General features: G+C 33.5%; 1 protein-coding gene across 1 annotated transcript in view; it reads right to left on the bottom strand.

Moving 5' to 3' along the window:
* The window catches only part of KCNH8 (potassium voltage-gated channel subfamily H member 8), a 318,741-nt gene that overhangs the window by 104,693 nt on the left and 197,367 nt on the right, over positions 1 to 16,681 (bottom strand). Inside the window, exons 6-7 of the mRNA XM_011355828.1 lie at positions 12,410 to 12,567; positions 9,511 to 9,718 (exon numbers count right to left, since the gene is read on the bottom strand). Of these exons, the coding sequence (XP_011354130.1) occupies positions 9,511 to 9,718; positions 12,410 to 12,567 (366 nt within the window). The remainder of the gene's footprint in view (positions 1 to 9,510; positions 9,719 to 12,409; positions 12,568 to 16,681) is intronic.

Here is a 16,681-nt window from a genome sequence, read left to right as displayed (position 1 = left end):
TCTCTGAGGAGATAGATATCAGATTTGAGTTGAATTGTAGAACAGACACACAGTTTGTATCCAGAGAATTGCTTGTTGGTGTGGGGACCCCCCTTTCTCTGTGGAATTGGGTCCAGAACCTATTAGATATAGGAAGCATTATATGAAAGATAATAAAGGGATTACAATAACATATATACTAGACACTTTAATGAAGTACAGATAATGAAAGTTATGCATTGACCATTATCATCACTAGGAAATATCAATTAGTCTCAGTCGAAAAGTATTAGCAGCTCAACACTGTTTAGCCTCATGAAGATGACACTGTGGTTCTGGGTTTGTCTGAGATGTTTGTTTTAGTTAAAAAATATTAGCTTGAGTGGACAAAGATTTATGCTTTGCTGTGAATTCTTTGAAACTTCACAGTTTACATTAGACTCAGTCAATGCTGATATCGTAGTCCATGCCCATAGTCTTATGAATCTGGGAATTGTTTTTCACAATCAAATTATAAATAGGCCAATGATTTATGAGTTACAATGTGTTCTTCCTTGATTGACATAGTAGCTAAAGTTTATTCTTTAGCAATACCATAAACAAGAGAATTATATATACATAAATTAACTACCAATTTAAATTCATGAGTAAAAAACAAGTAATAAATGATTTATTATCAGAGAAAAAAACAAAAACTGAACAACTCAATTGTTTTTATAAGATTGTCAAAAGTTCTGAGGTGTAAATAGACTATGGATTGCAACATGATTTTTGAATAAAAGGTCAGAGATACGTTTTCAAAGAGGGCAGGAGCAGTGTAGATAATCTTACACTTAGACAATGTTTTATAGATTAGAAAGCCAAAGCAGCTCAATATGTGATACTTAATCAACACTTCATAGTATCTGTACTCATATTAATAATAACTGTCAAGTATTATAAGTTCTTTTGAGAAAGAAACAAAGGTTTCTGCTCAAGTGTGATCTGAATACTGAAGAAATTTAGCATTTAGATGGCCAAAATATCCAAAGAAATAGACTATTCATTCTAAACAGAATCCTGACTTTTGGCTTCCTATGACTTTATGGTTTATACTCCATGGCAATCCAGTTTTAACAAAATGAGCAATGAGAATTTTGTTTTATAATAGTATAAATGATGAGATACTATAAGGAAGTACAGACCCAGTGTAACTAACTTCCAAACACTGAAGGAAGACTGATTTTAGAACCTCTTTTTTAATCTGTTTGGGGTGATCTACAGTGCAGTACAGGAGCCTTTGTGGTCCATTCATTCATTCCTGCATTCACCCAAATACCTGTATTGTGCATGGGTTCTCTACAAACACCAAGATCAATATCATGGGAAGAAGACAAAGACAGGAGTTTGTGGTACAGAATATGTACATACTGTCTCTCTGTTTCTCTGGGAAGAGAAAAAGATACACTTATACATATTCATATTGACATGTATATGTGTTGTTAGCTATAACACAATGACACGTCATAATTCTACAGCACTTTTCAGTTTGCAAACTGCTTTCATATACAATAGCTTATTTAAGCTCCTCAACTAGTGGTTTTTTCATATAGATGATGATAACCTAACTATTGCTGTAGATTTACTATAAGAAGATACACATAATATCCTATATTTTTAAAAAGGTGAAAATCATTATTCTTCTACTATAATACTGACTTTGTAACTTTTCCTATTTTTTAAACTCCAGATTTACAGGATGTTAACATAATATTAATAATGTGTATTATAAAAAGTAAGAGTTATAAGGTAAATTTATGCAATATTTGGGTTTCATGTTTCTTTGGGATTTCTCTGAGCTCCTGCTATGCTAATCTATATTCTTAGTCCTTCGGAATGGGGATGAAGTGGCTGCATTTCTCAAATTTACATGACAATAGAATTTTTTGTTGCTTAGAGTGTTTGGTCTGAAGGGTGAACACATTTGCAAACTCTGGTACATACATATTTCACCTTCAGTATTTTACAGCTGTATATATATTCCTTTATATAGGAACCCTGGAAACTTGAAATTAGATTAGCTTCCAGTCTGCTACCTAAAACCCAGAAGTTCCCTATTGAATGACTGAGAACATTATGCAATTCAAATCTAATTTTGTGTTGCTTGCTCTCTAAATGCCCAAATAATTTGTAAACATAGGTCGGACTATAGAAATAGTTCAATTTCATAATTGGACATTCCTATATACTTTATTTTCCCAATTTTTATAATCAAAGTTTATTGTTATACTCAGAAATAAAGTACAAGGGAAAACTGAGTTTTAAGAATAAACCATTTGCTCTTATGCTCTTAAAATGTTGCTCCTAAAACATGTAAAGTGTTCTAGAAACATTTTTCAAAATACAATAAGGCAATTGGCAACTTTTTAAAAATTGACGATATTTGAATTTCATTTCTCAGAACTAATAGCAATATAAATGGTTTCTGATGATGTTATTTAAAGCACTGTGTTGTATTGCTTCAGAATTTAGGTTCATTCCTTCTCAATGGACCACCTAGGGCCATTGGGAATGGACTACATCCAAATAAATTTGCAGATGTGATGGAGATTTAAAAAGGATAGGAAAGTGAAAATGAATAGGAAGGACTGAATAGTCGCTGGTTCAGAACTCTTTATAACTGGGAGAATTAAATTCACAAAAAGTCCCAAGACTTGTTAAAACCTTACTACTCAAAGTGTGGTGCAGGACCAGCAGCACCAACTTCCGGGAGCTTGTTAAAAATGCAGAGTCTTGGGCTCCACCTCAGACTTACCGAATTAGAATCGGTATTTTAAGGTGATCCTCAGGTGATTGATTCCAGGGCATATTAAAGTTAGAGACCCTGCTTAAAAAAAAAAAAAAAAAAAAAAAAAGTCTAGGAAAACCTCACTAGAGTCCATTATCTATTTTAATGGGTTGGAAACTTCATTTTAGCCTTTTCCTCCCTTTTAGTTCATGTCTTTCCAAGAATAAAAAGGGTTATCTAAAAAGTTTTATACAGAACCTGAAAAAATAGAGTGCTAGTCACCCTACTTTTTTCCATCTTGTTGAGGACAATTTGACACAGTTATTGAAATAATCACCTTGCAATATCATGAGCCTGGTCATTTTTTTTTTCCCCCTTACATGAGGCTCGTAAATGCTAAGCAGTTAATAACTAAGAGCTTTTCAAATCAATCAGCTTTTATGATGTTTTATCCAACGAGGATCAAGAGATTTAGGATTAAAATTGTCAATGAAAATTCGAAAACGATATCTGGCTTAATCTTTTTTTTCCCATTCTAGATTCTTGGGCTGTTTTTTGTTCTGATCAGTGATACACATACACTTTTAGGCATCTACAATAGCTAAGCATATTCCAACCAAAGGATTAAAAGATAAAAAAAAAAGCATCTCTCTATTACAAAATACTCTCATCTTTAACCTCTGAAGCAGATCATTTATTTTAAAGTTCAGCATGTCATGGCCTTGAAAATAGAGATAGCTTTGAGAAAGGATATAAGTTAGCATTTTAGCTGCAAAAGGGAGCTACTGATCAAGATGCAATCTAGCTCAGGAAGCATAGCTTGGTAAGTAGAATTTTACTATTATGTTTACATAAGGAGCATAGATTGTTATAGCAAGCGAGATGCATGGAGAATTACCATATCCCCATCTTTCAGCTAACTCTATTTGACATGGTGATGTTTGAGAAGGGTATGATGATTCATACAAGTATTTTAATAAGTATTTTGATAAGTTTTACTATTTTTTAAATGTAAGTGTAATTTTGTTATTGTAGACATGGGGGGGGCATTGTTTAAAATCCTATGTAAAAAGGGATTTCCATTGTATATACAGTAATGAAGAGACACAGGGCCCCACTTCCCACCATGGAAATATAAGGTGGGGAGGGTCTTTCCTTGCTCCAGCAGTCAATGTCTGAGCATGTGACCTAAGCTTGGCCCAACAGATTCTTCCTTCAAGGCCTGTGAATTACAGATGAACAGAAGGTTAAGACTTATAGAATTTACAAAGACAGAAACATGTCCAGAACATCTTTGCCAAATGTCAGCAACTATGCTTCTTGCACTGGAGTATTTGGAGCTGCCTTGGCTCATGTTCTTTTCCCAATTCTGGTTCTGTATCCTTTCTATTCTAAGTCTGTATGTCTTGCAAGTTAATTCCTTTTCTGTTTTGGCTTGCAATCAAGAATCATGACTGATACAGAAACACCACCTTATCATCAGACTTGACTAGTATCGCTATTTCAGTTCTACACAGATCATTGATGTAAGTTTGAGGAATTGGTTGCAGTTTGAGTTATCAATCAATTAGTGATAAGAGTGAAGGTGGGGGTGGGGGTGGAAATGATAGTAGTTACCAGCTGCAAGAATATATCAAGTACCAGAAACTATGTTATTATGTCGACTTGAGTACCTCTCATCTTCAAAAATGCTATGAGGGTCAGTACTTAATACATCCATTTTGCAGATGAGAAAATTAACATTGCTGTGTAAAAAGTCAAACACTGAAGTTATCTTGGCCAAAATCATATGCTTAATAAATTCCTGAAGCAAGATTCAAATCCAAATCTTTCTAGCTTAAATCGAGCTTGTATTCTATTCAGGATCCTGAAGGAGTTCTTTAAGAACTAAATCAATGTCACTCATTGAACTTTATAAGTGATAATAATTAAAATAATGTATCTCTACATTAATTGAGATGTAAGGAAAACTGAAAGGTCTTTTCATACCTTTTGAGCTGGTTATTTGAAGTTTTCTTATAGAAAATAAATAAAGCCCCACCCCCATGAAGAGATCATTTTGAAACATTTCTTTGAAGCAAAATAAAACCTAAAACTTAAAAGTCACACTTACACTAAGTTGTGCTATGTCTCTTTAATACAGTGTTAAATCTTGCCCTTGAAACATGTCTAAATTTCATAAAAGTTTGATATATCCCAACAAGCTTGTAGGGTGGATGTTGGACCTGCCTTCTATATTAGCCTGGAAGGGGAACTCTCCTATCTGTGTGTAATTATGATGGTATGTGAAAATTACTAATTTTTCACAGGATGACTCAAATAAAAAAGTTTGGGCAGGCATATTATTTTGAAGATATGCAAAAGCACATAATTAGTTGTCCAGCATTACAACTAAGCCTTAAAGGCAACACTTTCTAAGCCATTTTTAAAATAACTTTTCCTTATAAAATGATATGTATCACTAGTCATGGTACTTTCTTTTTTAGAAGTAATTACCATAATAAAATGGTAATGATGGTTATAATAGCCGGTTATAATATTTATTGAGCAGTTATTAGGTGCCAGGCACAGTGCTAAATGCTTCACGTAGTTTGCCTAATTTAACACTGGTGACACCAATGAGGTAGGCAGTATTATTACTGCCACTTTACAGATATTGAAAAAGAAGCAGAGCAAAACATCTCTGCCTGTTTCCTGGTGTTTGATATGCAAAGGATCATTGCTCAAGAGAGAATTTTACGCTTCACTATAGCCTTAGGATGAAGTACAAACTCTAAAGTTTAGCATGAATAGTCTTAAAAAGATCTGATCCCTGACTACCTACTCTTTACTCTCATCACCATACTACCACCCCCCTCCCCCAATTCCCCTTTATGCCATTTCTAGTGAACTGCTTCATATAGTCAAGTCCCTTCTGTCACACACACTCATTCCTCAAGATCAGTAGAGACAAGATCTATTCATTCTTTAAACCCCAGCTCACCTCAGAAAATCCTTTGCTGATATTCTAGTTAGATTTGGTTGCCACTCCTCTCTATGTATGTGTTTCTGTTATAGAATATATCATACTGTCATACATCCATTACATTATTTGTCTTTTTTTCCTACTGACCTTTAAGCTTCATGACATTAAATATGTTATTTGTTTTGATATCTCCAATACCTGACACAGGACCCAGCATTCAGTGGGAACTCAAAAAATACTTTTATTGAATGAATGACCAAATCTTAAATAACCACCTTATTTGTTCTTTTCTCAATCATCCTGCCAGAAAGAATTTGCTAAATAATTGTTTACTATAATTTCATAATATTCAAAACTATTAGAAGGAATTCTATACAAAGAGTTAGAGAATCTAGGTTCTTGTCCCATGACTGTCATTTAGTAACTGAATGACCTTGTTGAGTGATTTACTTAGCAATTATTTTTAAAATACATTTGCCTTGTGCTAATGGGGATGCAGCAGAGGACACTGTAGACAACAACCCTTTCCACCACAGAGCTTGTATAATCAAGAACTGAATTTCTCACCAGAAAACCAAAGAGTTAGACTCAGGTCCTCCCAGGTCTAAAATTCCATGAAACAATAAGCCAAACCTCAAGGTCCTTAAAATATGCTATGGAAACACAGAAAAACATGAAGTAATATATAACACCAGGCAAATTAGTTCATTACCAGCCTCTGACATAATTAGTCTATAAGTATTAATTCTTCTTTCCAAAAATAGATACCTTATGGAAAAGAGACAGTATAACATTTTTTAAAAGATTAACTTAGATTTGGTCTGATGTGAAATATCGAAACCCTCTCTAGCTATAAGTTGTAAGATTGCCAAGAACAAAAAAAAAGGGAGGTGAAATCATTTTAAGGCAATTAACAATGATTAGAAAGTTCTATTTTATCCCTTAGGAAGATGAATCTAATCGATACATCTAATGTTAGTCACAACATAAAGAACAACATGTTCTCTAATCAAATTTTATTTGTGTGATAAATTTTTTGATTGACAGTAGCTGGACCAAAAAAAAGTAAAATATATTAGTGGACAAATTACATAGTAAAAACTAAATTAGCCTAGATTCTCAGCTGCTTCATTATAAAATTAGGTAGGGAAGGTCATAATTATTTAGAATGAGCCCAAATCTCAGCTGGAGAATATTTTAAATGAACAAATGATGCAAGTAATTAGAGAGGAAGGAAAAGTTTTTCTAGCCAAGTCTATGACCCAATATTGACAGACATAATTAGCATGCTACCTTCCTGATCATATTCTGATAGGTGTTTAGACAGAAATCTAATTCTCTAAGGATAAATGTTGTTATTTAATCATAACTGAGTAAAACATCAATTCCTTGACATGCTGTGATCACAGGATATATTTTCTGACACATCCCTTTCCCACAAACTTGACATTCTATGGTTGTTCTTGATGGCTTATATGGACATTTAGCTATGATAAAAACTCGTTAAAATTAGTAAGCATACAATACTGGGTCTGTTCTTCTATTAAAGTCATAAATCATGAAACCTGAAATAGGCTTTCAAATTATATAGTGAGTTTTCTCACGTTGTAGATGAGGAAATTGAGGACCAGACAGGTTAACAAAAATACTGCTAATCTCACAGCTGGTTAGTGGTGGAGCCATGATGACAGAAGAAATCTATTGCCTTCAACCTAATGTTCTTCTCACTGTTATATTATGCCAATACTCTGTGGGCTGATTTCCAGCTTATAAACTTCAATGTTTATAACATTGAACCATAGTACCAGGACCAAGAGTAGGTGCAGAAGCGGGCAGTACAGAAGCAGTTCAGGTGGTTGGCTTATTTTTCCTTGAAAAATAAAAATCTCTGCGAGTTTGGGAGAAGAAAAATAACAGCTAGTTTGTATGTCTGCAGCAAGACTGGCATGTTGGAAATAAAACAAAAAGCTTTCCTCATATAACTAAATTTGAGAGCGTGAATAAGCCGAATTTCCCCATCTGGAGACTCTCAGACTAGACAAGTCTTACAAATTGATATAAGTGTATAGGTCTGGGGCCCAAAGGAAATTAGGTCAGGTCCAAAAAAGAATCAGGTGGCTGAACACACATCAGAATTTTAATATAAATGCAAAACAGAGGTCAGATCTAATGCTGTAATTCACTGAAGACCATTAGGACACTAGAGTATGTGATGAAGAAGCCTTCGGGACAAAGTTATAGAAAGGGAAACAATATTGCAGGACAGAAAATGTTTTAATCCAAGTATAATCCAGACTTTGATCCTCCTTTTAATAAACTCTTCTCTTTCCCCTCACACATCTCTCTCTCTCTCGTTCTCTCTCTTTCATTCTCTCTCTCTCTCTTTCTGTCTCGCCTCCTTCCTTCCTCACCTCCCTCTCTCTCTCTCATCTTATCTTCTCTTTATGTAGGATATTTTTGCTTTTACTCAGTCACTTTATTTCCTCCTTTACTTTGTTTCTGAGAATTGAGGTCCACGACAAGGCTTAGAAAAAGTGCTTTGATAAGAAAACTATTCTGACATAAAAATTATCAGAACACATAAGTTAGATTGTGTAGCTCAGGGACAAAATTGTGATATGTAGGAACATTTTTTAAGAACTCAGACAGGAAATTTACCCCTTTCAACCTGCTTTCTTAAGATCTCCAGCTCATTCTCCAAAGATGCCCTTTGAAGGCTTTGTATATTTCCTTGGTGAGAGAGTGGCGTTTATGAGAGCCAACCCAGGGATGTTCCAAATACATCCTGCCACTAAGTGCTGGTATGAAAAGTTAGAGCATTTTCCTCCTCGGAATCTCTTGTGGCTTTATCTCTGTGCAAAGGCCTGAGCTTCTTTCAAAAGTTCAAGATTGATTTTTGGAGGAGAAGATAAGTGAAAAATTTTCTAGCCAACACAGAAACAGAGTCTTTTGGTTAAATATCAGATTAAGAAAAAAAATCCTACATCAGGTGCTATGTCAATTCTCTAAAGAGAATGATTATTCTCTAAAGGGAATGATTTGAGAAGATTGCAGACATTTCAGGATAGAGGGTGATAGCCTTCAGAATTTTCATTTTTTTATAAAGTTCTGGTGGTTGACATAAGTTAAAAAATGTGTTTGTGTGCTGACATTTCAGATTTATGTATGCAGAACTATGTAAAACTTGGAAAATCTCCCTTAAACTACCATGTATTATGTTGACGCAAAGTTTTAAAAATTATATTTGTAAATATTTAGTCCTTACAAATTGTATTTGTATTTATCCAAAATAAATATCACAAATTCTCAAAGTATACTAAATGTGGATAGTTTGTCATTATGATGCACGCTCTGTCTTTTCTCTGAAAGGAAAAAAATAGTAGGGATTTTTTTCTATCAACTTGCCACATAAAATATAAGTGATAATTTTCTTATCATTTAAAATATTATAATAATTAGTCATAAGCCAGTTGCCCAGTGGTTTACTATTACTAGCCCTGCATTGGATATGTCAAGATAAGATCACACATTACTTATCTAAACACTTCTACAGCCTTGCTGGTCATTTTAAACAGTAAACTTGTTGAAAGTTTAATTCATTGCTCTTTGAAAAGAATATAAGGTTGTTCTCAAAAGAAATCACTTGTAACATGAATCTCCCCAAACCCTCCCAAAAAAGATGTGAGAAATTGACAGTCAGAGGACATGTATTTATAGATTCATCTTTTACTTCTTCCAAATTCTAGTCAATCTTCCTTTTCACTGAAAAATGGAAAATGCAACAAATGTAAGCCCTTACCAACTTCCCATTTCAGAAGGCTGTTGTCTTCCCTCTCCATTTTTCCAATGACATACCAGATACATGCCATCCAGTGTGCAAGGAGTGCAAACATGGACATGAGCAGAGTCAGGACGATTGTGCTATGTTGAGAATAACGGTCCAGCTTCTGCAGAAGACGCAAAAGACGCAGTAGCCTTACGGTCTTTAGGAGATGCACGAGAGACACCTGTGGTAGGAGACAGAGCAGCGCACCTTGGCTCATGGGTTCACTTCATGCTATGACAGTTACTTTAACTTACAGCCATTCTGGAAAGTTCTTGAAATTAAGTATAATCAGGATTCCAATGCTCTGGTCATTTGTATGACCATTTCTGTTGTTTCTTAGCATAATTGGGAGGTAGTAGGATAGAGAAGGATAAAGCAATTTAATTTCTTTGAATAAATACTTATTTTTCTTACTTAAGATTTAACTCTTTTTCTCTACCCATCTGATTGAATACAGTTTTGTATATTCCAATACACAATCGAAATACATTATGGTATCAGGATTGAACATGAGGTGTCTCCACCTCTAACACACATTTTCTTTCAATCCCACTTTCCCTCCTCTGGATAAGAGAATTCTTATAATTATAATTCATGTAGACTCAAGTAAAAGCTTTCAAAGTGGTAATAAAAGTAACTTAGGATTTAAAAAAAAAATAATTAGAACTATAATACTTGAGTAAGTTCTGCTCACAAGTACCAGTAGCACCTCCTGCCTCATGTACTATACCGTTTTCTTTCTAACATTATCAAGAAAGAAAACATTTGCCTGAAGAATACACATTCTGAGTTTTCTCTCAAGTAAACATAGCTAGGGAACCAAAGTCAGATGGAATGAAATGTTAAAGAAATCTCCTAAGTCCTGCATTTTAGTACATGAGGCAGGAGGTGTACATTTTGGAGCTGGAAGACAATACTTTTGTTTGTTTATTTATTTGTTTATTTCTTCATTTCTTTTTGTAAGGCTGTGCAGTATAACAATAGCATAACTTATAAATTATTCCTCATAACTTATATTCCCTGAGAAGTAAATATGATATGTTGAATAAGCTTTTCTGTTCAAATAGAATATTTTATCCTGACTAACTTATTTGAGAGAATAACAAATTTATGTGCCAATTTGATAAATGATCATATGCTTACTCTTATGAAAAGCAGAAAAATTATCAGTGATAAGAGAGAAATATTCCTTCTTTCTTTCCTCTTTTTCTTTCTGACATAGATGTCGATCGGTTACCTGCATTCTTTATAAAGCATTCATGCTAAATTTCACAGTCAGAATGAAGAAAGGTAACAGGAGTGCAGTGAAAGTGTACAAGTATTTAAAAGTCATCAACATATGAGAATTAAAATTTTCAAGGAATCCTTTATTTGTTTTAATTTTAGGCAATGAGGATGTTAATGATATATAAATGTTATATATTTTAGATTGTATATATTTTATAATATAATTATATAACATATGTATTTAAAATTATCCTATTTGTTTAGTGCCTAAAGAGAAATGCAATATAAAAAATACTAGCAGTATTTATTAGCAGAAAAGCAAGTTAATTTAGAGCAGACACCATTTATTTAAGAATTCTTCAGGAAAATTTTCTTAGCATTTTTGTGAAATATACTTCTCTTAGATTTTTTTTTTTTTTGCAGCCTTGCAAAAGCCTGTTTTAAGTCATTACATTTTCATTATAGTACACTTATCTAGTCAAATTCAATCTTAAAAAGCACTTTAAGAGGTCTGGATAACAATTCAAGGTAGCACTGATTGATATCATATACTAAAATTTCCCCCAGAACTTTCTTTTCGGTTGACTTATAAAACTCTTAAAGATGTTGACAACTTCAACTTCCCAAGTTAAAAAAGAGAAAAAGAAAAAATATTACTATTTTACAGGCAATTAACAAATGCACAAATATGTGCTGAGTAGTCAGGATTACAGTTCCATCTTCATTCTGAAGTCAACATTAACTGTATTTGAAGTGTTGATCACTTTAATATTGAACACTGTGCTTTTAAATTCTTAATAGAGAATATGATTTCTACAGGAGGTTGTTAACTGTGTAGGAAATATGTTTAATTGGAACTAATAGTTAGTAAATTTTTTTCCTGTTAAAATTGGTCACTCTAGCAGCAAATTGCATTACTGGTCCAAAAATGCTATTATACCTCCCTAAAACTCTATTTATAGGGAGCACTTAATGCTTTTAAGAATATCAATCATTAAATAGCAAAAATTATTATTACTACAAGTGGGCATACTTTCTTTCCTATGAGGAAACATGAGGATAAAGCTTTAAATGAAGAAAGAGAAGTTACAAATATCAATAATAATTCAACAGAACTCTTAAGTTTACGTTAGTCATTGTATATGTAGGTTTCTGCCCCATCCAACATTTTTACAAAGACTTTTAAGAAGTAATTGAATTCTCTTATTTTCATTTCAACATTTTTCTCTATTTCGATTGGTCTCCTGTTTGTTTGGCCAATGAATAATGAAATACTCAAGAGGTAGAGAGTAAAGGTCATTAAAGTAAGAAAAATCTTCAAACTGCCCATCAAATTTTGAGACAAACATCTGCCTAAATAATATAAAATTGTGCTTGTCTTTCTATAGGTGGTTTCCTTGTCAAATGATTTGATTAGTGAGTCAGTATTGATGATAAATTTAGGCTTTTTATAGATCCTGGTTCTAGGTATTTAAATAACTAGTTACAGGTAATGCAAATTTCAAATTTCAAAAATTTTTTGAATTTGTTTGTGGCCAAATTGCCACAAACATTTAAAACATGAATATGTGAAAAATAAACACAGGTTTATTTTATAAAAACAACCTTCAAAGTCATGTGGAAGGGAGCTCTTTTCTTTACTCACCACTGTGACGTTGAAAGCATACAGGAGATCAAAAGGCAGGGCAGCGATTAAATCAATGATGAACCAGGTTGTGACATAGTGGATGCAAATTGATCTTGCTTCAAAGATAACTTGGCCAGACTTGCTGACATAGGTTGTTCGGAAATTTAAAATAATATCTGTTTGGGAAAAAAGGATAGAGAAAGAGAAGGAAGGAAGAGAGAGAAAATAAGGACAGACAAAAAAGAAGGAAGGATGACAGGAAGAAAGGAAGGAAGAGGCAGGAAGGAAGGGAGGAAGGAAGAAAACTATAAAATTCAATAAAGTTAGGCAAACTTATTCAGATTGATAATATCCAAAATACTCTTTTTGACAGATCCAGTTCAACTCAACAAACAAGTATTGAAGAAGGATAAAGAGAGTAATATTTTCTGAGCACTAAATATATTACAGACACTGGGCCACATGTTAATGTAATTAAAATAAATAATACCAGCAATAAAAGCAATAATAATCACTTACTAAATGCTCATTATTTATCAGACATTGTTCTAAGAACTTAGCTTAGGTGATTTTACTTACTCCCCAGAACACCTTCTGTAGCTGACAGTATTAATTCCATGTTAGAAAGGCAGAAACTATGTCTCAGTGAGGAAAAAATAACTCATCAATGATCATATTGCCAAAAGTGGCAGAGATGATTTTGAACACAGATATAACCTGTAGTTTGTATATCTTTAGACAATATCATACTACTTTATTCCATGTACCAAAGTTTTACTAATCCATGTGCATGTGGAATTTGTCCCTGCCTGAGGTACTTGTATTAACAAAGTACCTGGAGTTTCTTGTTCAGATTTCTGAGTTAAATTTTTCATTCCATTTTAATGAAAGATGTAACCATTTTCAACCTTTCTTTACATCGTCCTTCTATGATCTCTTATATTTATATTTCTTTTCTATTTATATTATATTTTAATCTATTTATTGAACTTTTTGCAGTATATGAAGCCCTTGAGAGCACTGGTCAAATAATAAAGCCATAGCCATGTGGATCATCTTAAGCTCACTCCTGTTGCCTGTGAATAAATATGAGCCTATCTTTTTAGTTCCCGGGTTAAATATCATTAGAGCATTGGAAAAAGTTACCTTTTCCTTAATTTGTTTTAGAATTGAATATAACCAGACCATAGGGAATTTCAGGATTGGTACATACACATGAGGGTATTAACGATTGAGAATTTTTATGGACTGGTGAATCCAATAGAAACGTATTTCTCCATAGAACTTTGTTCTTGGGGAGTGTCATGATTCAGTGATTCGAAGGTCAAAAGAGGGAATGTGGGAAGTAAATATTGCATGCAAAAAGAATAGGAATTCAAGGAGTTATGAAACAAATGCTAAGTTCTGAGTTACATAATAAATAGATGAATTGGAATACCTTTTTGCAGCTAATTTAAACCATTGGAAATAAGTGGAATAGTGTCATTTGAGGTTAGAAATTTGTTGAATAATAATGAATGTCAACTGTAATTGAAAAATAAAAATAAAATAAAATAAAATAAAAATTTAAAAAATTTGTTGATATGATCATGATAATGACCAATAAAATATATGATAATGTGCACTTTATATTTGTATCCCATTTTTACTTTTAACTTAACATTTGTAAAAGGCAGAATTCTGAGATGATCCTCCAGGACACTCACCCTCATATGATCTCTTCTTGAGTGAGGGTGAAATGAAACCTGTGAGCATGATGAGATATGTATAAAGCTATGATCATATTGCACGCAGTATATGGCTAAAAGGTGGCCTAACCTGATCAGGTAAACCCATTATAAACAGAGTTTTCTTCAGCTGATTAGAAGGAGTCAGAGGCCAGTGAGACATGCTCTTGTAGGCCCGTAAGAAAGCAACTTTCCATATTGTGTTAAGTAGTCCCCTGGCAGAGAACAGTAGGCAATCTCTAGTTGCTGAGAAGAGCCCCTCACTGACATCAAGCAAGAAATGAGGACCTTAGTCTTGTGACTACAAGGAAATAAATTCTTCCAATCGTGACATGAGTTTGGAAGGGAATTCAGAGCTCCAGAAAGAACACAACTTATCTGACACCTTGATTTCAACCTTGTAAGGCCCTGAGCAGAGAATTCTGCTAAGCCATACCTGGACTTCTGACCTACTGAAATTATGAAGTAATAATTGGGTTTCGTTTTAAGACATTAAATTTGTGGTAATTTACTCTGCAGCAATAACAAACTCATACAGTATTTATGAGGTCCTTTGGTTCTCTATATAGCCTTGTGGAGTGAGATAATATAGGAATTATGATTAGACAGATTACTATATTATTATAGATAACACATATGTTCTTAGCATGAGACCAGTACTGTTTGAGGTCCTTTATAATCATGTCTCATTGACTCCTTATAGCAATGCTAAGAGGTAGGCACTTTAATTACCTTTCTTACAGATGAGGAAGCCGAAGCAGGCAAGAGGTCAAGTGACCTGCCCAGGGTCACATAGATGATGAAATTGAAGCACAGGATTAAACTTCTCAGCTAGTTAGTGAAAGAGCAAGACTCAGATCCAAGTCTTCTAAATTCCAATTCAGCTCTTGAGTTTTGGTGCCTTGAGACCAGTCACCTTCCAGGTTGGGAAAAAACGTTTGAGGTGACTCAAAAAGAAAACTATAATTGCTCCGGTCTATTGTGAATTATCTCGCTTTTTAAAATGACATTATCAAAAGTCATATTTTCATCAAAAAAATAATATTATTGAAATACTTCCATTGTTAAGATTGAGAATATGAAAAGATGAAGCTAGTGAATAAACCATTCACAGAAGTATGAAAATAATCTCAAGGCGATTTCCATTGCAGACTAAAAATGCTATTACAGAAAAGTACCAATGTGTCATTGAAGAATGGCTACCACAAGGAGCTCAGTGGACTGCCATGAGATTGTTATGGCAGTATATGAAGTTTTCATTTTTTCTCCTTAACTTTCTAGACTCATGTATTTCTGCATTAGCAAAGTGAAAAGCAATTCACATCTCAGGCCACCAGATGTCAAAATAAAACAGAGATTTCAACTTCACGGTTTCCAAAAGAAAGCTCGGGGTAGGCATTTAGGATTCCATCTTATGAGTGAGAAATCTGAAGAGTTGTTTCCCAGGCTTTGGTTTCTACAGCACGAACTGAGGTAAGTCATTATAAAATTGCAGGTAAGTCTATAAACTCATTATAAAATTCTTTGCATATTAACTAACTGATCACCAGGCCTATTACACATTTTGCAGAAAACCCACTGTCACCATCAATTAACTGGGACACTCCCTTGAATGGAGGAATGAATGAAATGACTGGCTTTTGGTTGACTGACACAGAAAACATTTTTAAAGTCATGTGACTAATTATGTGATTGACTAAAGAATAAAATAGAGGTACAGACATCTGAAAAGGAAAGATACTTTCTTGAATGAGTCATTACAAAATATCAGTTGGAAGTTAAAAAAATAATTTATTATTCAATTGAGTTAATTGAGTGAAAAGAATATATGCTAATTCTAGATTCCAAAAGAAGTCATTATAAGACTTTTAGACACAAATTGTGATAATAGTAAAAGAATAAAACCTACTTTTTAAAATCTATGGATACAAATCTACTTTTGAAATACATGAATACTTTAGGTTTAATTTTGGGGGAAAAACCTAGGTATATATTACATTCTAAGATTTCCAGGACTGTGGTACTATTGTTGTGCAAAGACTATAGGTTTACCCAATGATTATTAGTATTTTTGGGTGCTGATTTCTAAAAAACTCTAGTTCGTCATATGATAAGCATAGACTTTGTTCTGGTGTATTGTGATTTATAAAATTTTTTTACATTCATTAGTTCATGTGGTTCCCATGCCAACTCTATTAGATGTACTACTATCACTGTCATTTACCAATGACTCAGGAGATTTAAAGAAATCTCCTTAAATTTATGATGCAGACGACATCTTTAAACTCATAAAGATAGTAAGCAACAAAGAGACAGGCATCTTTTGATATTCGATCCCATTTTCTTTTCAATATTTTAAAGATTCATTGTACTTCCAAATATATTTTCAAGGGAATAACAATAGATTGGTGCAGGAAAATACAGCTCTGTGTGTAGCTCTTAAATCAGACTCAGCATTAGTACCAGCCAGCTAAAAGAATAGTAGAGTCGCAGAATTGACTGTGGGGAAATGAACTCTCTTTGATTCTGGAAATACAATAACTAAGTTTTTTTCTAGAGATAA

The sequence above is a fragment of the Pteropus vampyrus genome, unplaced genomic scaffold (genome assembly GCF_000151845.1).
Source record: "Pteropus vampyrus isolate Shadow unplaced genomic scaffold, Pvam_2.0 Scaffold1, whole genome shotgun sequence".
Classification (NCBI taxonomy): domain Eukaryota; kingdom Metazoa; phylum Chordata; class Mammalia; order Chiroptera; family Pteropodidae; genus Pteropus; species Pteropus vampyrus.
This window is presented reverse-complemented; position numbering and strand designations above follow the sequence as displayed.